Source organism: Ochlerotatus camptorhynchus, unplaced genomic scaffold (assembly GCF_037179485.1).
Source record: "Ochlerotatus camptorhynchus isolate MF236.1 unplaced genomic scaffold, CSIRO-AGI_Acam_v1.1 ptg000292l, whole genome shotgun sequence".
Lineage (NCBI taxonomy): Eukaryota > Metazoa > Arthropoda > Insecta > Diptera > Culicidae > Ochlerotatus > Ochlerotatus camptorhynchus.
Genome location: NW_027040781.1, coordinates 55,013 through 79,705, shown reverse-complemented (window position 1 = coordinate 79,705; position 24,693 = coordinate 55,013). Strand labels below are relative to the sequence as shown.

At 41.2% G+C, this 24,693-nt stretch overlaps 1 protein-coding gene across 3 annotated transcripts in view; it reads left to right on the top strand.

Moving 5' to 3' along the window:
* The window catches only part of Cad87A (cadherin-87A), a 727,611-nt gene extending 707,405 nt beyond the window's left edge, over positions 1 to 20,206 (top strand). For all 3 annotated transcript variants that reach the window (XM_065228518.1, XM_065228520.1, XM_065228519.1), the window contains 5 exons: positions 1,492 to 2,652; positions 3,095 to 3,255; positions 3,401 to 3,502; positions 3,602 to 4,016; positions 18,569 to 20,206. In XM_065228518.1, the coding sequence (XP_065084590.1) occupies positions 1,492 to 2,652; positions 3,095 to 3,255; positions 3,401 to 3,502; positions 3,602 to 4,016; positions 18,569 to 18,670 (1,941 nt within the window). In that variant the 3' untranslated portion in view covers positions 18,671 to 20,206. The remainder of the gene's footprint in view (positions 1 to 1,491; positions 2,653 to 3,094; positions 3,256 to 3,400; positions 3,503 to 3,601; positions 4,017 to 18,568) is intronic.
* Positions 20,207 to 24,693: the final 4,487 nt, after the last annotated feature.

The window sequence follows — 24,693 nt, the reverse complement described above, 5'->3', positions numbered from 1 at the left end:
GTCTTCCCAGAAGACCTCATTTGTCTTCCCAGAAGACCTCATTGGTCTTCCCAGAAGACCTCATTGGTCTTCCCAGAAGACCTCATTGGTCTTCACAAAAGACCTCATTGGTCTTCCCAGAAGACCTCATTGGTCTTCCCAGAAGACCTCATTGGTCTTCCCAGAAGACCTCATTGGTCTTCCCAGAAGACCTCATTGGTCTTCCCAGAAGACCTCATTGGTCTTCCCAGAAGACCTCATTGGTCTTCCCAGAAGACCTCATTGGTCTTCCCAGAAGACTTCATTGGTCTTCCCAGAAGACCTCATTGGTCTTCCCAGAAGACCTCATTGGTCTTCCCAGAAGACCTCATTGGTCTTACCAGAAGACCTCATTGGTCTTACCAGAAGACCTCATTGGTCTTACCAGAAGACCTCATTGGTCTTACCAGAAGACTTCATTGGTCTTCCCAGAAGACCTCATTGGTCTTCCCAGAAGACCTCATTGGTCTTCCCAGAAGACCTCATTGGTCTTCCCAGAAGACCTCATTGGTCTTCCCAGAAGACCTCATTGGTCTTCCCAGAAGACCTCATTGGTCTTCCCAGAAGACCTCATTGGTCTTCCCAGAAGACCTCATTGGTCTTCCCAGAAGATCTCATTGGTCTTCCCAGAAGACCTCATTGGTCTTCTCAGAAGACCTCATTGGTCTTCCCAGAAGATCTCATTGGTCTTCCCAGAAGATCTCATTGGTCTTCCCAGAAGACCTCATTGGTCTTCCCAGAAGACCTCATTGGTCTTCCCAGAAGACCTCATTGGTCTTCCCAGAAGACCTCATTGGTCTTCCCAGAAGACCTCATTGGTCTTCCCAGAAGACCTCATTGGTCTTCTCAGAAGACCTCATTGGTCTTCCCAGAAGACCTCATTGGTCTTCCCAGAAGATCTCATTGGTCTTCCCAGAAGACCTCATTGGTCTTCCCAGAAGACCTCATTGGTCTTCCCAGAAGACCTCATTGGTCTTCCCAGAAGACCTCATTGGTCTTCCCAGAAGACCTCATTGGTCTTCCCAGAAGATCTCATGGGTCTTCCTAGAAGACCTCATTGGTCTTTTCAGAAGTCCGCATTGGTCTTCCTATAAGACCTTTTTGATTTTCCCAGAAGACCTTTTTGATTTTCCCAGAAGACCTCATTGGTCTTCCCAGAAGATCTCATTGGTCTTCCCAGAAAACCTCATTGATAAATTTCCCGGGATGTCCCGAGTAGGAAACACTTCCTGACGACTTCCCAGGTCTTTCCAGATAAACAATCCGAGGTTTCCCAGATCACGTTCCAAGTTTTCCTAGAAAACCTCTCGGTTCTTCCTAGAAGGCTTTTATCTTCACATGAAAGAGCTTCTTGGATTTACCCAGCAGATCTTTAAAATCTTGGTGTTCTTGAATATTGTTTGGTCTCCTTAACTATAGCTATTTAAAGAACTCTATCTAATGTCGATTTTTACCCCCCACCCACCACCTCAGGTCAACAACCAGAACGTCCAGGAAACGGACGAGTTCGTCATCAACGAGATGTCCGGCGAACTGCGCATCCGCAAGCCTCTGGATCGGAAGAAACAATCCCGCTTCGAACTGATACTGGTTGCCCGGGACCAGGGAACGCCGGCTTGGTTCGAGACGCTCCGTTTCCTCACCGTTCTGCTGGTGGATGTCAACGAAAACCACCCGGAGTTCCCCGATGCTTCCAATCCGTACAAGTTCTTCATCGCTGAGAACAGCCCCCGGGACATCCGAATCGGCAAGATTCAGGCCTTCTACGATAGTCCCGATCCGAAGATCTACTACTACATGCTGCTGGGCAACGAGGACGGAGCGTTCTACGTGGACAAGCTCACCGGCGATATCTACACCAACAAGACGTTGGATCGGGAAGACACGGATGTTTTCGCGCTGTACATACAAGCTAGCAAGAAGCAGGATCTGTTGATTACCTCGCGGGATCGCATGATGATGAACATCAAGAAGCTGGAGCGGGACGGTACGGTGGCGAAGGTGTGGATTACGGTGCTGGATGTGAATGACAATCCGCCGGTGTTCAAACAGGAAGTTTACTATGCTGGCGTGAGTTCGAAGGCATCGATCAACGAGCTGGTAACGGTTGTCAATGCTACGGATAACGACTTGGGAGTTAATTCAACGATGGAGCTTTTCATCAGTGGATCCTATCTGTACAAGTATGGTGCTACAAAAACGACGGGAAGCATCGTGCCGAGTCCGTTCGCAATCAGCAGGGATGGCCGCATAACGACGGCCAACTACATGGCGGAGTACAATCAGGATCGGTTTATCTTGGAAGTGGTGGCGAAGGAGGTCGAATCGCCGGAGCGGGTTGCTACCGCCAAGGTGTACGTTTGGATCTTCAATCCGGAACAATTGGTGCGGGTGATTCTGTCCCGGCCACCGTCCGAGGTGCACATGGAGCGGGACGAGATCATCTCGGAGCTGTCGAATGCGACGCAGAAGCTGATCATTGTGGACGAGATCCGGTACCACGTGGACGGCCTCGGGCGGATCCGGATGGATTGGTGCGATATGTACTTCCATGCGATCGATATGAGCTCGCAGACGATCGTCCCGGTGGAGGAGATTCTGCGCGAGATCGACGCCAAGTACGACTTTCTACAGGTGAGTTAGGAATGGACGCGAGATGTAAAAAATCATTCTGGTAATTATTATTCAATCAATCATTAAAGGCACTTTAAATCAGTCATTCCCTGAGTGACGCTTCCAAATAACGCATTCAATGTAAATAACGTTTAAAATGCAAATGCGCTGCACCAAGCATCCATTAAAATTGAACCGATTCGCTTCGGCCACACAAACACACAAAGCATAAAACAATGACGATGTCATTAATGGTCTCAAACGACCCCCCCCACCCCTTCCTGTATAATTGAAGAGTGTGTGTGTGTGACCATGCACAGCCCTGAAGCATCATCACAAACCCGCTTCAGAGTCCTGGTATGGTCTGATACCCATTGAGAGCCCATCCTGTCACTGCACCCGAGCTCATCCACTTCACTTATAACGATATGCATTTTATCTCGCTTTGTACCTCGATACACAGGATTACAATGCCGGCTTTTCGATCGAGAACGTGGTCCCGGCTTACGCAACCAACGTACAGGACGAGTTCGACCTGGCCCTGGCTGCGATAATCGCTCTTCTGATAGTGCTGTTTGTCGGTGCCGTAAGCTTCATCGTACTGTGCTGCTGTCTCAAGCATTGGTAAGTACCGTTCCAGACTCTGTTTTCGATTTTGCATTCTTTAAGCTGTAATTAAAGTGCAAAATCAAAAGCGCTTTGTGCTGAACGTATTTCCGCATTTCCTATTCCATTTCATTTTCCCACCCACTCTCACCTACGCAAACAGGGTCATCACGATTCCAAACGAGACCAGAAGAAAGGACGCCCTGATCAAAAAGCAGATTATCGAAGATTTAAATACGACCGAGAATCCACTTTGGATTGAGCAGTAAGTCAATAGGACCAAGCATTCCTTTTTTCTTTTTTTTTTTGTTCCAGTAGACTCACAATCGATTTTCGATTTCCTCTTTTCTGTCTCCACCATCAGAAAATTAAAGCTCTACGAAGAGCAGGAACTGACGATGCAAGTGTTTTCCGAGCCGGAACTGACGCAACAGCAACAGCAACAGCACCAGCATCTGAACAACTCGAACAACACATCCTCGTCGATGGCCAGCCACCACCACCAGCACCAGCAGCAGCAGCAGATGCAACAGCAGGAGCAAGCGTTGGTCCTCGGGCTGGATCGACGGGACTCGTACCCGGAACTGTCCCAGGGGGGTGGCGATAACACGTACGCCACCATCCAGCCACGCAATTATGCGTCCAATCTGAGCACGGTGCTGGGCACCAGTGGGATTGGCGTTGGCGGCGGCGGCGGCGGCAGCGGTGGTGGCCCTGCAGGCGGTCTGAGCGGAGAAATGTCGGATTATGCGACACTGCGAAATAGCAGGGCACCTTCGGTGAGTTGTTAGGTTGGGTGGTGTGGGCGAGGGAGGGTTTCTCGGAAAAGCGTGTTTCGGTTTTTCGTAACATGTAAAACATGATTTCAATGGGGGGTGTGTGAGAGTGCATTTTTAGCAATCAATCGGAATGATACTCGTTTCACAGTGAGTTTTATTGAAAGTCGTATTTGAGGTGGGATTGAAACATTTATATAGATGGCACTTGATTCAATATCTAGTTCTTTGCTTCGAGTGATCAGGCTGTAATTTTAATCAGTTAGGCTTTTAATCTTTGCTGCATTTATCTGTTCCAGCAAAGTTAAGTATTTTTTAGCAAAAAATGTAACTAGTTTCCTAATTAGTGCTCCCTCAAAGGAGAATTTTCTCAGGATTTTACAAGTCTTTGCAAATTCATATTTAGTGAATTGCTAGTCCGTGTTAATGATGAGTATTTGTTATTGACTTTCTTAGACTTGTAGACAAGCAATTGCTCATCACTGCTAAAATTATGTTATTCGGAATTATGAAACTATTAGATATTATAACGATATTTTATATTTGTAAGATGCAGAAAGAGAACGTATAGACACATAACATATCAAGACCAACAATTGAAAAGGTCTCAACTCCATTTTGTAAACAAACCTTGTAAGGCCATTTTCTCGCGAACCGAAGTCCGCCAAGGCAAAACAACAGAATGAACAGGTAGGGGAAATTCTCCTCTACCCGATTGTGGTGTAGGTTTGCGAATGTAGGTTTCGGTTCGCGAGAAAATGGCATTACAAGGTTTGTTTACAAAATGGAGTTGAGGCCATTTCAATTGTTGGTCTTGATATGTGGATTTCGACTATCAAAAATCGACCCCATTTCAGTAATTTCAAGTGATATAGTAGGCCATCGATCTGTCAAATTGATTATACCAGCTGTAAGCAAAATTTTGCGGTTTATGCTGACCATCGTTCCATTCACAAGAATTTTGACCTGTAATACCCAAGGATTCATGCCTCGATATGTTTCTCAACTGCGGTCAAATGAACATTATTGCTCAAATCCCAACACAAAGCTCTACTTCAATTACGTTGTACTAAAAAACGTGGAAAAGTTGATCGAAAAGCCAAAAGGCGATCCTAACAGCATGACTAAGGTCCCAGTCTGGGACTTCCAGCTAGCAGTCTCAAAGTTACCAGGAACGGCTAAAGGATCAGAAACTGGAACACTTACCCTAGTTTTATTTCTAGCCTTTTTAGAAAAAAAAATCAACTTTTTTAATACAAACGTTAACATCCATCGACAGAATATTTCGTGATGCAATCAAAACGTTCACAAGTTGGCTTACTAAAAGAACAGTGAACCATTTTCCAACATACAACAATCCTTGAATCTACAAATTGGTTGCAGTAAGTAGCATTCAATTAACGTAATTTCTGTAATGAATACAATGCAATTCAACCAGGTCGAAGAGACGAAGAAATATTACATTTGTAAATAGGCAACATTATTGGTTAATAGATCTCTTGATTGGCTTCTGACCGACTTGAAAATACTAGTTAAAACTACAAGGGACAGCCCAATGGGGTTGTACGCAATGGAGACGGAGGACTACGTGGTCTTATATAATAAATCTTATTTGTTAACTGCAGCAGGAGCTTGTGTTTTGAGTAGGAATAGGAATTTGAGCGGGGTTCTCTCTGACGCGCTTGACGACTCACGGCGAGCTATTGATTCCGATCAATAGCAGTGTAGATTCTTTCTCCTTTTGTGCATGCTCATGTGGGCTGCAGCTCGCTGCTTGCAGGCAGTCTTTCGTTGTGTATTGGAGAACACCACCACTTACCACGCGGTGATTGAATAAACACCGTTTGGTGAGACCGGATGGAATTCAACTTTGAAATCTGTGTTAGGGAAATCGCTTTTCGCAGGCAATCGGTGATAATTTTAATTATCATAGCAACAGTTGCACATTCGTGCAATATTTCTATCGATTGGCCATCATTTCTGGATCAAAATCAGACCACTTTCATGCCGCGACCGACTTTGGTTTTTGAAATATCACCCCCAATGGTGCCTTAAAGTACATGGTATGTTAGATTTAAACATATCCAGATAGAGCTGGAATTAGGCATAACAGCTTTTGTAAACAATGACTTCTCTCGATGATTTTTAGGAATTCAAGGTACGACCACGCAAACTAACGTTGCTGTCGGGTAGAGGAAGTCTTACCCTACCTAACGGTGATGTTGATTTGCGTGGGCGAGCCTTGACCTTGAAGACATCATCTCAAAGAAGGCATTGTTAACAAAAGCTGTTACGCCCTAATTCCAGCTTCAATAGTGACATTATAAAAAAAATTATTAAATCTTAGATTTGACAGATCCGTAGAAATATATCTGATCGATTGGTGATAAAATTATTGAAATTGGTCCAGGGGCAGCTGCGTTATTAGCATTCAAAATCTTTCATAATTTTGTTACTTCTTCCATTTTTGGTTTTCACAAAGTGTACCCCCATATAGAAATCACTGACGTAGTCCTACGTTAAAAATCCTTTGATAAGCCCCCCGTAGAGCTAGTCGAAAAAAGAATGGCCGCATTGCCATGGCAATTTATAATTCACCTTTTCCGCCACTCTGTAACTCTTTACTCTTATCACAGAGAACAGACATCCAAGCTTAAACAAATTTATCGAAACATTAAGTGTAAGAATTAAAATTAAAATACGTTTAAACACTAGCGCCACCATACGGAATGTTGCGACTTGAGTTATGCTGGGTTTAGACTAGGCAAGTTAAATGATCAACTCAGTTGAATTCAATTGGCTTGCAAAGTTGAGCCTGGTTCAACTTTTTTCAATTCAAGTGAGTTGATCAAGTCAGTTGAATGGCATGGTTTACACGTTCAATTCGCGTTCAAGTCAGTTGAATTCAACTGACTTGATCAATTGACTTGCCCTGTTTAAACCCAGCTTTAAAGTGCGATTAATGAGTTATCTGAACTAAACTTTGGGTTGATCTTATTGACCGTGTATCCAAATGAACTGTCAAATCAGTTCAAAACAAACATGACAAAACAATGGAAATCAATCGAGTTTCTGCGGAACCATTATTTTGGAATAAAATACTAAGCTCTTTTACAGTTTCCGGTAGATCTACAACCGGTTTTCGTTCATATTTTGACTGAGCATAGCAGTCAGGAGCAAAACTGACTCTTTTTTTTAAGTTCACTGGCGGCGCATCTTCAAATGATTGAGTGAAGGTGTGAACTCTAATTAGCCCTCATTTAAATTCAGAAAAATGTAGTAAGATTTGAACACTGCTTACCATGCATCCGAAAGGCGCCGGTGGTGTAGTGGTAAGCGTGATTACCTCTCACCCCAGCAGGCCTGGGTTCAATCCCAGTCGGCGCCGCCGGGATGTTCTGACGCATAACATCTCTGATCACGCGTTCCTTCGGATGGGAAGTAAAGCCGTTGGTCCCCGGTTCATGCGTTGATGGGTCGATAGGTAGAGTCCAGGTGTGGGAGCTGCCTTCCTGGCACGTCGGTAGCATTGGTGCTCAGCACGGAAAACAAGATCGACGGAAAAAATAAACCAAAGGAAAAAAAAATACCATGCATCCGTTCATCCATGAATTCGAAAAACCTGCGGGAGGAAGTGGTCTGAATATAAATGTGTCGTTGAAAGTGGTTGGACTCCACGTGAGAAGAAAATCTCCTCTAGCTCGGGCAATTTAGCATCCTTAGGAAAATTGTGAAAAGATTTCCGCTTGGTAACACCTTATTTATTTGTGGACCAATGAAACTCGCACTTACGGCCCATGTTTTGATAGGTTTTAAACAAACAATGTTTTGCTCACAACAATTTTGACATTTATATTAAAATGACGTCTGCCGGTCATAGACGTCGATGGGCAGCGACACTAGCGCCACCACGATATTGCTAATTTCAAATGTCTATTCAAACTAGCAGTTTAATTTTCTTACACACTTTAGGAATTTGACTTGGATGTCTGTTCTCTGTGCTCTTATGGTAAAATATCATCAGCAAACGTCAGTCTGTGCATGAAACATGGTGGAAATTTCCCTACCCTTCCACTCTTATGAAAATCCCATAAGATACTGTCAATCTATGCGTGAAAAGACGGCGGCTCACTGGTACCATGGTGGAGTGAAGAGATAAGACAAAGTCCGCTAGACTTCATGTACAGACTGGCCGATGCTTGTGGGATTTTACCATAGGAGTAAAGAGTTGCAGAGTCGTCGTCCTCGTCAATGCCTACTGAGCATGCAACCATATATCTGCTTTCATTTCCACGATTTTCTCGAGCATGACAAACCACTCAAGTAAACCACCACGACGATTGTGTAGAGGAAGAGTCCTCCTTTCCGATAGAATCGGATTGAATTTGAACTACGAGAAATTCACGAAAGAAACAGTTGTTTACGTTTTTGAAATTGGTCCTTATGTACGCTCAGTGTTGTTATCACGAAAATTGTATTTTGACAGATCGATGGCCAACTATACCAATTGTACCACAACAACAACAACAACACAAAAAGGGGTCATCTTTTAGCCAGTTAATTAGCACGAAGTTCCACGTAATGTTATGTGGTATAGGACACAGAGTATCTCAATTAGGGATTAGCTATAACGATGAGCGCTGACTCATCGCGATTGCTCCTTACAGCTAAAATCACTAATTGTAAGGACTGTTCATTAATGAAAGTAGACACCTGTTTCTCAAAGGAAAATATTTATTTGTGAACAAATTCATAAGTTTACTTTATATAAATGAAAATCAACATACATATATCCGATTTCACGTGAGTTTGAATGTTTACTTCTTATTTCTGAAGAACGCTCGGACTTTTCTCTTGATCCGGCCCATTAGATTCTGCACAACCTTCTTCTTAACTTTCCGTTGTGCTGCAGACCAAATTTTCTTAAAGTAGTCCACAGAGCTTGCTTCTATTCCATCTTTCTTAAGATGCCGTTTAATTATTGCCCAGTATCTTTCGATAGGATGCAGTTCAGGGTAGTTGGGGGCATTTTCGAATTTTTCGACAAAATCGACTTTTTCCTTTCATAGTGAGCAGATGCCAGATCCGGCCAAAACAATGGAGGATCCGTATGCTTTCGGTAGATGGGTAGAAATACGAAGAACTCTTCAAGCCAAAGGGGAAAATGGCTTGCCACACCAAAACTTTTTTTTTTTTCAAATCTGTCCTCTGCTCAGCGTTGAAAATTTGCGGCCCGGGAAATGTACTGGTATTCAATTTGACGTACGTCTCGGCGTCCATTAAAATACGCCGGTTCGGCTTTTGAAGGAGAACGTCATACAAGTTTCGTGACCGTATTTTCGAAGAATCTTTCTGTGAATCCGTTCTTGTGGGTGCTTTTTGCTTCCTGTAGGTTCTGATATCGTTACTTTTTTTTTGATATTTTGCACAGTTCCGACGCTACTGTATAATGTTTTGGCTATTTTACGAACGGAACACGCTTATGCTATTTCAAGAGGCGTACTGCTGCCAGCTCTTTTTTCAGGTCCGATGCCCCCTTTTTGCACCCAGAACGCCAACGTTTCGGAAAACCATTTGTGCAGAATGAATCGGCGAGTTGATAAGCTAATCCGATTCATCGTTCGAAATTTCTCACTTTTTTTTTCAGGTGTGCTGCAATAATAAACAATATTTTTACACACTGAGCGAAAGTTCACAATTATTCGTTACGTTTTAACCCTAAACCATTGATAAGGTATCCACTTTCTTTAATGAACAGTCCTTAACCCTCTGAAAGCAAAATTGACATTATTTTGAACAATTTTACCTAGTGTCTGACTTTCCAACAGGTGCTTTCAAAAATTTGGTATTTTGTAATCGTAAAATTCAACATATTTGTAGTTCTCTGGCAAACGTTTAAGCTCAATTGATCATAAGTTAACAAAGTTACATCATGTCAAAGTTGACAATTTTGAACACAACTGTAGATGCCGAAATTTGATATCCGATGCCATTTTTGAATCCAAGATGGCGGCCATCGAGTTTCAGAAAAAAAAAAAGTGTCAAATACCCACAAAATGGGGTACTACGGGAACTAAGCGTAGATGCCTTAAATCGATATCAGATCCCATTTTGAATTACAACATAGTGGACATCGGGTAGATGCGTGTCAACCCCGTTCCGAAAATATCCATATTTTAGGGTATTTTACACTTTTCCTCAAATCGGAAGCCACTATATTGGATTTTAAACTGGCGTCGGATATCGATTTTCATTCACTAGACGTTATTTCGATTGCAAAAATACTCATATTGATGGGTATTTGACAGTATTTACCCCTTTTTTATTAAATCGGAAACTGTCATATTTGATTTCCAAATCGTGTCTGATATCGATTTCCTTCCTCTAGAAGCCATCTCTATTCCAAAAATACCTATATTGATGGGTATTAGACAGTATTTCCCACTTAAGACGTAGGACTACGTCTGTGATTTCTATATGCGGGTACACTTTGTTAAAACCGAAAATGGAATATGTAACAAAATTATGAAAGATTTCGAGCGTTAATAACTCAACTGCCCCTGGACCAATTTCAATAATTTTATCACCAATCGATAAGATATATTTCTACGCATCTGTTAAATTTAAGACTTTATCATTTTCCAAAATGTTACCATTGAAAATTGCACGAATGTGCAACTGTTGCTATGATAGTAAAAATTATCATCGATTGCCTGCGAAAAACTAACACAGATTTCAAAGTTGAATTCCATCCGGTCTCACCAAACGCGTGGTGAGTGGTGGTCTTTTCCAGTACACAACGCAAGGCTGCCTGCAAGCAACGAGCTGCAGCCCACATGAGCATCCATAGATGGAGGAAGAAGCCGCACCGCTATTGATCGGAATCAGGAGCTCTTCGTGAGTCGCTGCGGGCCATCTATGTCAAGCGCGTCATACTAAAGAGTATAATCAGAGAGAACCCCGCTCAAATTCCTATTCCTACACAAAACACAAGCTCCTGCTGCAGTTTACATTTAAGATTTATTATATAAAACCACGTAATCCTACGTCACCATTGCGTACAATCCCATAGGGCTGTCCTTTGTAGTTTTTCTGAAATCGGAACCCACCATCTTTGATTTCATAATGGCTTCGATTATCGATTTCCAGCCTCGATTCAAAAAATATCTATATTTTGGGTATTTGACAGTATTTCCCACTTTTTTCTGAAAACGGAAGCCGCTATCTTGAATTTAAAAATGGCGTCTGATATCGATTTTCTTCCTCTAGAAGCCATCTCGATTCCAAGAATACCTATATTGATGGGTACTTCACCGTATTTCCCAATTTTCTGAAACCGGATGCCGTCATGTTGAATTTGAAATGGCATCGCATATAAATTATCGATCTTCAGACGTCATCCCGATTACAAAAATTCCCATATTGATGGGTAAAAAAAAACACCCGGCAATGATAAATTTGACATTCATGTGAACGGAGCTACTTGATTCATATGCCACACTGAGGCTCTGGTCCAAATTTGAGCGAAATCGGTCAATATTTACCCGTTTCTCAAGCGGGTTGAAGTTTGTATAGGTTAAAATTAGCAAAATGTGGTGGCGTTGTGAACTTGCAATCACCGTTTAGTCTTAGATCCTTATAGAAATGTTTATACCCAACAACTTTGTCGGCGAACGCAAGTCGATCCGAGTTAATCTTAAAAAACATATTAACATATTTTGAAGTGATGTTTGACTGATACTAAAAAAAGTTTCAGTGAAAAGAGTCGTAACACGTTTTTTAAAGGGGTGTTATGGGTTTTACAAGTGGCTTAAGATCTATAATTTAGATTAATGGGCACATATGTTCATAATTAGCCAGAAAACAGTCATGGTTCCTAGATATGGGTCCTGTAGACAACGGAACGGTTCTCTGGAAAATCCGGAACATCCGTAAAAGTGATAAAACCACGAACTTGATCCTAGAGATCCGCAGTTTTTTCGAAAAGATTAGGAACTGTGATCTATGATGACAAAAACATGGACCTGGATGGCTATGTGTCCATTCTCCGGAAGATCCGGAACATGCGTAAAAGTGGTCAATTCATGAAACTGATCCTAGAGCTCCGCAGTTTTTGGAAAACACTAGAAACTGTGATGATAGACACAACATGGATCCTGATGGCTATGAGACCATCCTCCGGAAGATCCGGAACATCCGGAAAAGTGGATAATCCATGAAACTGATCCTAGAGCTCCGTGGTTTTTTTTTTTTTTTGAAGATAATAGGAACTGTGATATAGGAAAAAATTTGAGGTTTTGACATAAACATGTACCAAGAAGGCCATATGACCGTCCTCCGGAAGATTTGGAACATCCTTAAAAATGGTCAATCCACGAAACTGATCCTAGAGCTCCACGGTTTTTTCGAAAGCATTTGGAACTGTGGTATAAGAAAGAAATTAGGATGATGACATAGACATGTAACCAGATGGCCATGGGGCCATCCTCTGGTAGGTCCGGAACATCCAGAAAAGAGGTCAATCAATGAAACTGATCCTAGAGCTACGCAGTTTTTTTCTTTCAAAAACATTAGGAACTGTGATATAAGAATGAATTTGGGGTCGTGACATAAACATGTATGGCAATGGGACCATCGTCTGGAAGATCTGGAACAACCGTAAAATGGGCAATCTATTAAACTGATCCAAGAGTTCCACGGTTTTTTCAAAGACACTTGGAACTGTGATATAAGAATCAATTTGGGGTCGTGACATAAACATGGACCTGGATGGTCATTGGACCGTGTTTTGGAAGATGCGGAACATCAGTAAAAGTGGTTCATCCACGAAACTGTGAAAAAAAAAACGCATTTTTTCTCGAAAACTCTTGGAACTGTGACATAATATAGAGTTTAGGGTCGTGACACAAACATGTACCCGGAAGGCCGAAATATCCAGATTATCCGTGAATTGATCATTCCATTGTCTACAGGATCCATATATAGGAGCCATGACTGTATTCTGGCTAATTATGAACATTTGTGCCCATTAATCTAAATTATAGATCTTAAGCCACTTGCAAAATCCATAATTCTTTATAAAAAAAAAACGTGTTACGACTATTTTCGCTCTTTAAAAAAGTAGACCACCCTGTTCTTAATATTGTTGCCATCAAAATAATCTAAAGACCCTAGAAATTTTAGAGGTACCACAATTTTTGAAATTCACCAATAAATGGCTAAGCTGTAAACTTGTCGGTACACGTTTTTCGGAGGCTTCTTAGTCGGAGTGTTAAATGATCTACAATTTTCTTTAATTTTTCTGTATATTTTTGAAGTTTTTTTTTTATTTCCCTGAAGCAAATGGATCCACCTTTAAGTTGTTCATGCCCTCCTGAAGATTCCACAATATTGCAGAAATGTTCGGAACTTCCCATAAGTTCTAGCAGTTATCAGAACTTAGTTTTAGAATTTTTTAGAAGTTTTAGAATTTTTTCTCCACCTCCCTTAGCTCAGTCGGTCAAAGCGCAGCTACAAAGCAAGACCATGCTTCAACTCTCAATTTCTAGGAGTTTTTCGGGTTGGAAAATCTCTCGACTTTCCTGGGCATATATGGTACTTGCCCAAAGGCGAAGCCAGGATTATAGCTAGGGAGGGGCAAAAAAAATCTATGGAAAATTTCGCCGAATACCATTTCACCGAACGCCATTTCACCGAACGCCATTTCACCGAACGCCATTTCACCGTACGCCATTTCACCGAACGCCATTTCCCCGAACGTCATTTCCCCGAACGCCATTTCACCGAAAGCCTTTGTGTTGCTGGGTTTAAGGGGGCAGTTGACCCCACCCTGCCCCATCTGGCTATACCTATGTAATTACCACACAATTATGCTCAGGCAAAATGGCAATTAATAACTGTGGAAATGCATCTAGAACACTAAGTTGAGAGCTTGAAATGTAAAGAAGAAGAATACAATTTCCTGAATTTTTATACAATAATTTTCGGAACTTGTTGGACGTTTCCGATATTCTCCTTAAATTAACTAAACTGCCCTTAAGTTCTATAAATCTACTTATCGATCTTATCTGAATATCTTGAAGGTTCTTGCAATACAGGGCTGTTCCATCAACAAAAACGAGATGCTCTATAAATGATCTGTATGGAGTATTTATGCTAGGATTTTCAAGCTCTACCGGACAATCTCCGTCTTTTTAATCGAACAGGCTTGCATTTGTCAGGTGGCGCCTCTCTTGCGTACTCATCAACGAGTCCGAGTGATTTGCCAACCGGTCCAAAACACTCTCTCTTAAGTTACTAACAAGTCCTCACTCTCAAATCGATCACTAACAATCCTACGCGAAGTTCAGATGTCTTCCAACGAAAAGTTCACAGAACTTCCATGAAGTTCAAACGATATGTTCACAGAACTTCCAACAAGAGGTTCAAAGAACTTCCGAAGGAGAAGTTCAGAACTCTTTCAACGACAAGATCAGGAAATTTTCGACTGAAAACTCAGTCAGAAGTTCACAGAACTTTTGAAGGAATTTTTTCTCAGAAATTCCCTGAAGTTTAACTGAATTTCTCTTAAGTCCACAGAACTTAGTTAATGTTCCCTGAAGTTTCAAAAATTCACAGAACTTCATTGAATTTCCCTTAAATTCATAGAACATCATTAAAGTTCTCTGAAGTTCGAAAGTATAGTGTACAGTACAGTTCACAGAACTTCTTGGAAGTTCCATCGAAAAGTTTAGAGAACTTTCTACGAGAGATTCAGAGTACTTTCGACTACAAGTTCAGAGATCTAAAGAGAAGCTCCAGGAAGTTAACAGAACCTCATTTATATTCCTTGAAGTAAGCAGAACTTTTGATGAAAATTTCACACAACTTCCTTGAAGTTTGCAGAACTTCATTATATTTCTCTGACGAAAAGTTCAGAGTACTGCCGTTGAGAAATTCAAAGAACTGCTGAAAACAGTTTATTAAACATAAATTTACCTTTAATTAGTTTGATGTCGGCAAAGTGCATTTGGTAGCACTAGAAGTCGACACTCATGAAATAGCAAAATGGCAGATACACGCAAGAGTGATCGAACCGAGGGGGACGACTCTATCTACGATGCAGAAAAGATTGTGTATTGCTGTGGCTAGCTGCGCGCACGCTGAGTAGATAGAAAGAAGATTGATGACGATTCTGAAGATTTCCTGCAAAAAGATGATACGCGATGCAAGTAGATGCGAGAAATGAAAGAAGAGTTTTCGAAGATTGATTCGCTAGTGTGAGATTTGTTGAGCATCTAGACTTGAGATTTAGATGTGTCGCCCCCCTCGGATCGAACATGATTTCGGAAAGCTCTGAATACACACGGCAAATGAGAACGACCCAAATTTGAGTTTAGTTCACTCATAATCACCAAAAGTGCAGGAACTCAGCGATGAATAAAATTTGTCTCATGTTTTCCCAGGTTTTTTCCAGGATTTTCCAGGGAAAAATTCCCGAATTTGAGAAAAGTAAAGATTGGATTCACTCAGTCTATTGGTACTACTCCGAGACTGAATAATATTTTCGTTAATTTCCTCATTTTCCGGCAGATTTTTTAGGTTTTCCACAGGAAACCATGAGACAAATTTTACTCATCGCTGAGTTCCTGTACTTTTGGCGATTATGAGTGAACAAAACTCAAATCTGGGTCGTTCTCATTCGCCGTGCACGAATGTGGTTCGTGTTATGAAAATCGAAGTACTGCTACAAAACGACCAAAGCACAAGACGCAAAGTGAGGGAGATAGAACGTATGATTATAATGACGCTATGGGATGGAAGAGCGGGGAATGATATGTATATGTATTCGTGATTCTGTTGACTACTTTTAGAGTGGATGGACGTCAACCAGGTTACAACCGGGACGAAACCAGGTCACGACAAAGAGGTTCCGAGAAATTCAGATACTAAGTTCAAAGATCTTTTGACGAGAAGTTCAGAGAAATTCCGATGAGAAATTTCAATATTTTCTAAAGACAAATGCCTATAAATTTTGACAAGGATTTCAGAGAATTTCCGACCAGAAGCTCTTAGTACTTCTGACAAGATGTTCATAGTTCGTTCAGAGAACTTCCCAGGAGAAGTTCACAAAACTTCAAATGAGAAATTCACAGAACTTCCGACAAGAAGATCAGAAAACTTCCAGTGAGAAGTGAAAAGATCTTCTGAGGATAATTTCTTCTCCATTTCGAGGAGAATTTCAGAGAATTTCTGAGAACGTCCGACGAATAATTCAGAGAACTTCTGAGGAGACATTCTGAGAACTACTGACGATTAATTTTGAGATCTTCCCATTAGAAATTCACAGTACTTTCGACTAGAAGTTCATCCAGAAAAGCAGCATAATTAAAGTAATGCTATCGACTGGTGGACTATTTGGAGAAAAAGTTAATCGGATTTCAGTATTTTAGTCTAGAAAGATGATGATGATGATGATGAAAAAATGCAACCCGCGCAAGAACGTCACGATTGGGACCAAGCCGTAACCAACTTTCTTGTAACTGCGATCGAAACAGCTGCAGCGATCAACGAATCCAAATTTGATGCTCGTGCATATGTGTGCACATGGGGCCTCCCTTAGCTCAGTCGGTAAAGGTGCAGCTACAAAGCAAGACCATGCTGGAGGTGGCTGGGTTCGATTCCCGGTCTGGTCTAGGAATTTTTCGGGTTGGAAAATGTCTCGACTTCCCTGGGCATAGAAGTATGATTGGACTTGCCACACAATTATACCAATGCAAAAATGGTACAGGCATCGAAAGCTCTCAATTAATAACTGTGGAAGTGCATCTTAGAACACTAAGTTGAGAGCACGCAATAAGCTAATATGCGATATGCAATAAGCTTGAAATTCGAAGAAGAAGAAGAAGAAAAATAAGAAGAAGAAGAAGAAGAATAAGAAACATATGTGTGTGTGAGAGCGGTGGGAGGTTTTGTTTTTGGCTGAATTCGATTAAAATTATCAGATTCTCTAATATGCCAAACTCGGCGTAATTAATTTATATCTATATTAAAATAAAGGACAATAAGGCCTTAGGAGGATAAGGGTAATGGTGCTTAGCAAAATCGAGTATAATTCGAGATTGGCGTATTATCCTCGATTGAGCCTACCGCCATTAGAATCAAAATAAAAGCCAAATAGACCATACATATAACTAACTGTCAAGTCAAGTCTAGAGCAACATGTGAAAAGGACCAATGGTCCAAATGTAAACAATGGCTTCAAACGTCGATTTCTCGTGCATTTAGACTCATTCAGGCAAACCAACAGCAGCATCTGGTAGAGAAGTTTGCTCTTTCAAATGGTTTAGTTAGTCTGTGTGAACGTGTTGTGATTCATTTCTTATAAAGTTTAATAGTATTTCTAAAATATACCGAATAATTTTAAATCTTATAAAATTTTGTTGAAAGTATCTTTCCTTTCGATTAATATTCATTTTTGGAATCAACATCACTGTTACTGTTACCCAATGAGTGGAAATTATATGAGGAAAATGGACTAGTTTGTTTTAACAGAAGGTTAATCACTTTGACTTTCAGAACCTACCGGGAAAGCACCCTCTTTTGAACAGCAATAACATACGGTGACACTCTCTACATGAAACTAACGTATAGCTTTTTTTTATTTTTTCCGAAGTTCTCAATTGGCGTAGCTGATGGGAGTGCCTAAGATGCCTGGCCCCCCCTTTGATTTTTTTCGGGGGTCAAATTATCGACAATACAGCTTATTATAAAACTTCAAAACACTTTGCGGGCCAACGCAATTTTCCTGCCCTGTCCTGAAGTTCACAGTTCTTTGCTGAAGCTACTTGACCTTTTCGAAAGATCTTTAAATTTACCTAGAGTTTTCTGGAGTTTCTTGACGTTCTTGTTAAGTTCCTAAATTTTTATTTTAGTCAATGAAACTGGCGAGAAATTCTCTGATCTTCATCTAAGTTCACGAAATTTTCCTGAAATTCAAGGAACTGCCCTGAAGTTCTTGAATCTTGTATTAAAAGATCTTTGAACTTCCCCAAAGTTCAGAACTTTCCCGGAACTCTCACAACTTCACTAATGTTCTTAAAACTTCTTGGAATATTTTAGAACCTTGAATCATCCCTGAATTTTTAGAAAAAAAAATCGAAATTGCTCTAAAGAGCTCTTAACTTTCCTGGTGTTTTCTGGACTTGGAGAATTGTTCAGAATCTGCTTTGAATAAAATACGTCATGCACAATATAAAATCAAATTATTTACCATTTTTCGGTTCCTAGTTGTCATCCTTCAGAAATTGTCTGGCCTACTTCTATTTATCAACGAGAATTGAAGCTTTTTTGTCGGAATTCAGGATTTATTTTTCAACAAGCAACTCTGAATAGCATATCACACTAATGACCTGTAATAAAACTATCACCCTATCACTGGTATTTAGTTCAAAAGTAGTATCTCTTTCTCCACATTATTTGAATTATTACACATAGCTTGTTCCTTTGCATTCACAGGAGTACATTCCCCTTCTATAATTTTCACGTTTTAATAATGCTATCGTCTCTCCCAACAGATGTACGAGTTTCGAGGGTCCTCCTTCCAGGTGCAGCAGCTCCATGGTGGTGTCGGTGGTGCCGCCATGGATCAACCGGACTACGTGACGGAGTTGATTTAAGAGTGATGAATTGATTATTCCAATTTTTACTGAACAAGACTACACACAACATTTTTACTTTTACTGTTATTCGACGCAGCTCCTCCCGTTGCAGTAGGATATCATTAGCGGGTTAAGTGACGAGAAAGATTCGTCTCCAGAAAACAATATCTTTTTTTTTTAGTAGGTTAATGTGAAATCAAAACGTAAAATTGCCAAGTTGAAGAAACGAAGAAGACCCCCCTTTGAAAAGGAATGCTCAATGTGTTGTGTTTGACACCCGATTGTAAAATACTCAAAGCAGAAGAAACGAATTTGAACAACCATACTGAGGGAAAGAGCATTGATTTGAGATTTTTGCCCGACAAAGGCAGCAGAATACAAACTCTTTGATAGACAATAAATAGGAGATATCTTAAAGGATAGTATTTATGAGAGAGATAATGTTGATGAATACGAATATTCTCAGATGCAACAGTTTTACTCGAACCATTCCGCCACACGTCGTACTCAACATTTCGTTTTAAGTTTTTATCAATTTGCGTTTAAATTTAACGAACCGCCACAAAAATCCCCCTCGATTGCTCACGCTCTGCTCGGACCATTTACTTTTTCGGAAAATACCTCCGGTGATTTCTGGCTCATTATGATTTTTCCAGCCCTGCAAAATAATGCAATCCCATACATCTACCCGTTCCGTTCCATTCCCCCAGTCAGTCTTCCGCCACATTCAACCAGAACCGCAGCCTCACACGTGGCATGGCACGCGCGTGAGTTAAACAAATGAATTCAATTAAAAATTATGAAAATTGAAATCGAAAAAATAAACCAAACTGTTCCGCAGTTCAGAAACAGGCCCTTCTCTCTCAAGTAGTCCTACCATGTGGAAAATGGTGACGAGGTGAAGTGAAAATGAGAGCGCGTGAATGAGTAAGAGCGAGCGAGCGAATAAAAAGTTCACAAAAATCCAACCGCCAAACCGAGGTATCGAAAGTTGAAAAATTGTAAATAATTAAATCTAGCAAATGGATGAAATATTTAAATTATTAAAAATCAATTATGTTAACGAGTTTATGGGGCTATGTATCGGAAACGAGTGCCGGCGGTTGCCACGCGGCCGCCTGTCGCCCTTTTCGCTTTTTTTAATTTTGTTCTGTTTGTTTGGTTTTTGATTTCGAACAATCGGAATACAAAATCGAAAAACCTGGGCTGGGTGGTTAGGAGAGTAATTAACTTTTTTGTAAGAGAAAAGACAGCTAAACAATGATACGGATGACTTGTTATGTTTTACGTCTCTATTTTTAAGTATAAGAAATAATAGCACAACATCGATGGGGAAGAGCCACTGTCCACGTACCCCGCCCCGCCCTTCCTCCACTACCATGTGGAACGAGGACGGGGTTCCATTTTAGATTTAGGAAAACTGAGAGAAGCAGGAAGTCAAAGTGGAATTCTTTTGAACAAAATATGGTTTCTGTGAAGAGTAATCGTTTTAACAAAACAAAAGCAGATTAGAAGGTGTAGCAATAAAATGCAGTTTTTCTAGTAAAATTGTAACAGTCCGGGTGGTTTAATCTTTTACTGAACCGTGATAAATCACAGCACTGAGCGCGGTTGCAACAGTACAGCAACTTTATTGGGATTAAATTGTCTGCTGATGGAATAAATAGGTGGTCCCTGGGAGGTATCGCTTTTGGCTTCGAATGGGCGTAATTAAATTGACCAATTGTTAATGATTTTATTATCGTTTAAAATGAGCCTTTGTATGCCGAGCAAATAAAATGGGAATCGATTCTGCACCCCGACAGTGTAAACACAATTAATTGTTATCGCGATCCACGTTGAACTGGAAAATATTATGGCGAAACAAGGCTTGAATGAACATTTACTCAATTTGATCAACCAGATTTACAGTTTAATGTCAGTATTTTTGGAAGGGTCAAATAGGACCGAAATCAGTTCCATTATCCCACATGTTGTTGCTTGTAGCAAGTGACAAAGCTTATGAGCTTTGTGTGGGCATTGCATGTTTGCTGAAAGTTGAGCAATTTATGTCAATTTACCGTTGTAAACCGTCCATTACTGATTGACATTTTCATTAGTTTTGTAAAGCAAACTTTAATCATATTTGAAATCAGACTATCGAAGTTTGTGGTCGCCATCAAATTTCAAAGACTAGAATGGGTTTATTTGTTGGGCCAAATTAATATACTCGACGAACAGTTGGGTATCCGTTCAATTAAAAGTCCCTTTGAGCCCGGTTGCGGTCAATTATTGTGTCTAAGTCCCTGTTAACGACACATGCGGTATTTATTCATTGCTTATAAGTCAACAGGTAAAATGTTTACGCATTGACGCTTGTTTAATAACTTAATACAAATAACATAAATTAACGTAACACTCGTTTAAAACTACGCTTATTTGTTTCTCGAGACACGTTGATATCATACTCATAGTAACAACGGTTGAATACACGGGATATGCTTCGGAAAGGTTCGTGAAAGCCATAATTATGATGATGAAAAACTTATGCGACCGAAGAATAAAGGGCGAACACGAAATTATTGCGACACCGAAAATGTCATGCCAATTTTCTTATAATGTTTAGAATCAAACCAAAATTTTAGGGTAGTTTTATACATATATTTACTTCAAAAATCAAAAGAAAAGTTAATCGATGGAGCCTTGAGTGTAAAATTGAACGCATTTTCGCTTGATGCCCTCCATCAAAGTCTTTACAGTGTCATCCGGTACCAGTTTCTCAGTTTTTTTTTCCATTTTCTTAACATGTCCTTCTCGTCTTTGACTGTCTTCTTGCTCTTCCGAAGTTCCCGCTTCATTATTGCCCAGTACTGCTCCACCGGGCGCAGCTCCGGACAGTTTGGCGGATTCATGTCCTTTGGAACAAAATGGACAGAATTGGCCTCATACCACTCCAGGACACTTTTAGAATAGTGGCATGATGCCAAATCTGGCCAAAATAGCGGAGCTTTGTCGTGCTGCTGCAAGAACGGCAAAAGGCGCTTCTCGAGGCACTCAGATTTGTAGATCTCGCCATTTACTGTGCCCTTTGTCACGAAAGGCTCACTCCTCAGTCCGCAAGAGCAGATGGCCTGCCAAATGAGATATTTGGAGGCGAACTTCGACATTTTCTTCTTCTTAAATTTGTCGTCCACATCGAACTTGCTCTTGCCGGTGAAAAATTCCAACCCCGGAATTTGCTTAAAATCGGCTTTTAAATACGCTTCGTTGTCCATCACACAGCAGCCATATTTTGTCAGCATCTTCTCGTAGAGCTTCCGTGCCCGAGTTTTAGCCGTCGATTGTTGCCGCTCATCGCGGTTTGGGAAGTTCTGTACCTTGTATGTATGTAGTTCAGCTCTCTTCTTTGCATTCTGGACGTAGCTCTGCGACATGCCTATCTTTTTAGCCAAATCAAGGCTTGAGACGTTGGGATTTGCTTTAATCATCCGCTTCACCTTTCCCTCCGTCTTTTTGTTCTCCGGTCCCGGTTTTCTTCCAGCTCCTTTGCCGTGGTCCAACGTCAACCGCTCCTGGAACCGCTTCAACACTCTGGAGACGGTTGAATGGTGAATGTTCAACATTTTTCCCAACTGGCGGTGCGACAGGTCAGGAAATTCCAGGTGTTTGGAAAGAATTTGTTCTCTCAACTCGCGTTGGTTCACCTCCATTTTCGTTGAATCGAAAAACACGACTTCGAGTTTGACAGCATGTACACAATACACATCAATGAGAAAGTGTGCAAAATTTGGTTGATTTTTACCCAATGGTAAAAAAGTTATGCCCTGTTGAATGTGTCGCAATAATTTCGTGTTCGCCCTTTATCTCGCTGAGGAAACTCTCCTGTCTACGTCAAAATTTTCCAAACACCATCATTTTTGTTTTCATAAATATCTAATATCATACTTGACTTTCTCCAAATTGCAGGAAACACCTAGAACTATTTCTAGAAATTTTGCTAAACATTCGTGGGCAAAACCTCGGGCAAAATAAAGATGATGAAGGTATTCTGATGTATCTAGGTATTTTAAAGATAATTAGATAATTCCATGAACTTCGGCAGAACTTCCCTGAACTTTGGCAGAACTTCTCTGAACTTCGGCTGGACTTCGCTGAACTTCAGCAGAAGTTCCCTGAACTTTGACAGGCCTTCCCTGAAGTACGGCAGGACTTCCCTGAGGTTCGGCAGGCCTTCCCTGAAATTCATCAGGACCTCCCTGATTTCCAAGAATTGAAATGAAAGGACTTCCCTGAAGTTCAGCAGCCCTTCCATAAACTTCGGCAGAACTTCCCTGAACTTTGGCAGAACTTCTCTGAATTTCGGCAGGACTTCCCTGAACTTCGACAGAACTTCTCTGAATTTCCGTAGAACTTCCCTGAACTTCAGCAGGACTTCCCTGAACTTTGGCTGAACGCCTCTAAATTTCCGCAGAACTTCAGCAGGACTTCCCTGAACTTCGGCAAGACTTCCCTGAACTTCGGAAGGACTTTCCTGAACTTTGGCAGGACTTTCGGCCAATTTAAAATTCATCAAGGTGTCATGTTTCGTATTCAAGTCAGTCAGCTGGCACTGAAAACTCCAACAGTAGGCGGGACAACAGCTCACTTTAATGGCTCAGATGACGTAGCGGTTTGTGCTGGGGCTCTCACGCACTGGGTTTGATTCTTCAAACAGCTCCAATTCTACTACTAATGCAGATAAATGAAAACACAATTAATACCTGCCTTAAGAAATAACTTTCATAAAAGTGCGAACAAAATATATAATTGGTGAAGAAGACAAAAACCTTTTTTTTAATTTATTTTCTAAAAGTTCCGTTCAAGTTCGAAATGTAACTATGTAGAAGACGCGTCTGGATTTTCCGATCACCGCTTGCTGCTGATAACTTCAAGACATAATCGATCCACGAACCAAACGACTGGGAATCAACAAAGCCATGAGCACGAATATAGGAAAAAAAAAGAGCCAGGACAAACAATGACCAACCCCAATACCAAGTCTCATTGTTGACGATTGACCCCAAAGCCAAGGAAAAATACTCCAGAATGCTTAGCAACAAGCTATCGATTTCAGATCATGCATCAACAGTTGATTCAGAAAAACTGCTTAACTCCATTGTCACTTCGGTTCTAGACACGGCTGCTATCACACTTAAAAGATCCCGCTCTCCTCCTACACCGAAACGTGTTAAGGCTGGCCGGATCTTTGAAGGAGTACAGCGAGAGCTGCTTGCAGACAGGCGTAATGCTTCGTTAAAACAAAAATACCGGGAGGCCAGGAAAGCAAAAAGTAGAGCGTACGAGGAGAACCAGGAGGAGAAGATTCACGACTTCTTCCAAAATTTGGAAAACTATCCAGTCCTAGACAGAGTCCGCCTAACATTTCGTTATCTCAAACATTATCGCCGCAGAACAACTCAGGGAACGTCAACGTTCATCCCAATTAGAGCCTGGGAAGAGAAACTACAATCAGGTAGTGGAGCTGCTGATATAGCACTACTCCCAGAAGATGTAGAACCGCCCATGGGATCAGGACCAACGCTCGCGGATATAGAGCGCATAAGCCTTACCTTGCGCAATGGAACCGCTGCTGGAACCGATGGCGTACGCCCAGAACTAATACGATATGGACCAGAATGTTTGCATAACAGGATACATCAACTTCTTCAACAGATATTGCTAGATAACAATATTCCCGCGCGGCTGGTAGAAACTCTGCAAGTACCAATTCCGAAGAACGCTAGACCCAAAGGAGTAGACGAATACAATGTAGAGAACTACCAGTTTGCGTACCACTATAATCGCAGTGCGGAGGACCAAGTATATATAGTCAGACAACTACTAGACGAACGATGGCGTAAGGGACGCACCACCTATGTAGTATCACTAGACCTAAAGCAAGCGTTTGATACTATAAACCTGGGTGTGGTCCCAGAGACACTAGAGAGGCTGGGGGTCCCGGTGTACTTGATCAATAGAATCATATCGGCCTGCCTCACGGAGCGCACATCCTTGCAATGGTT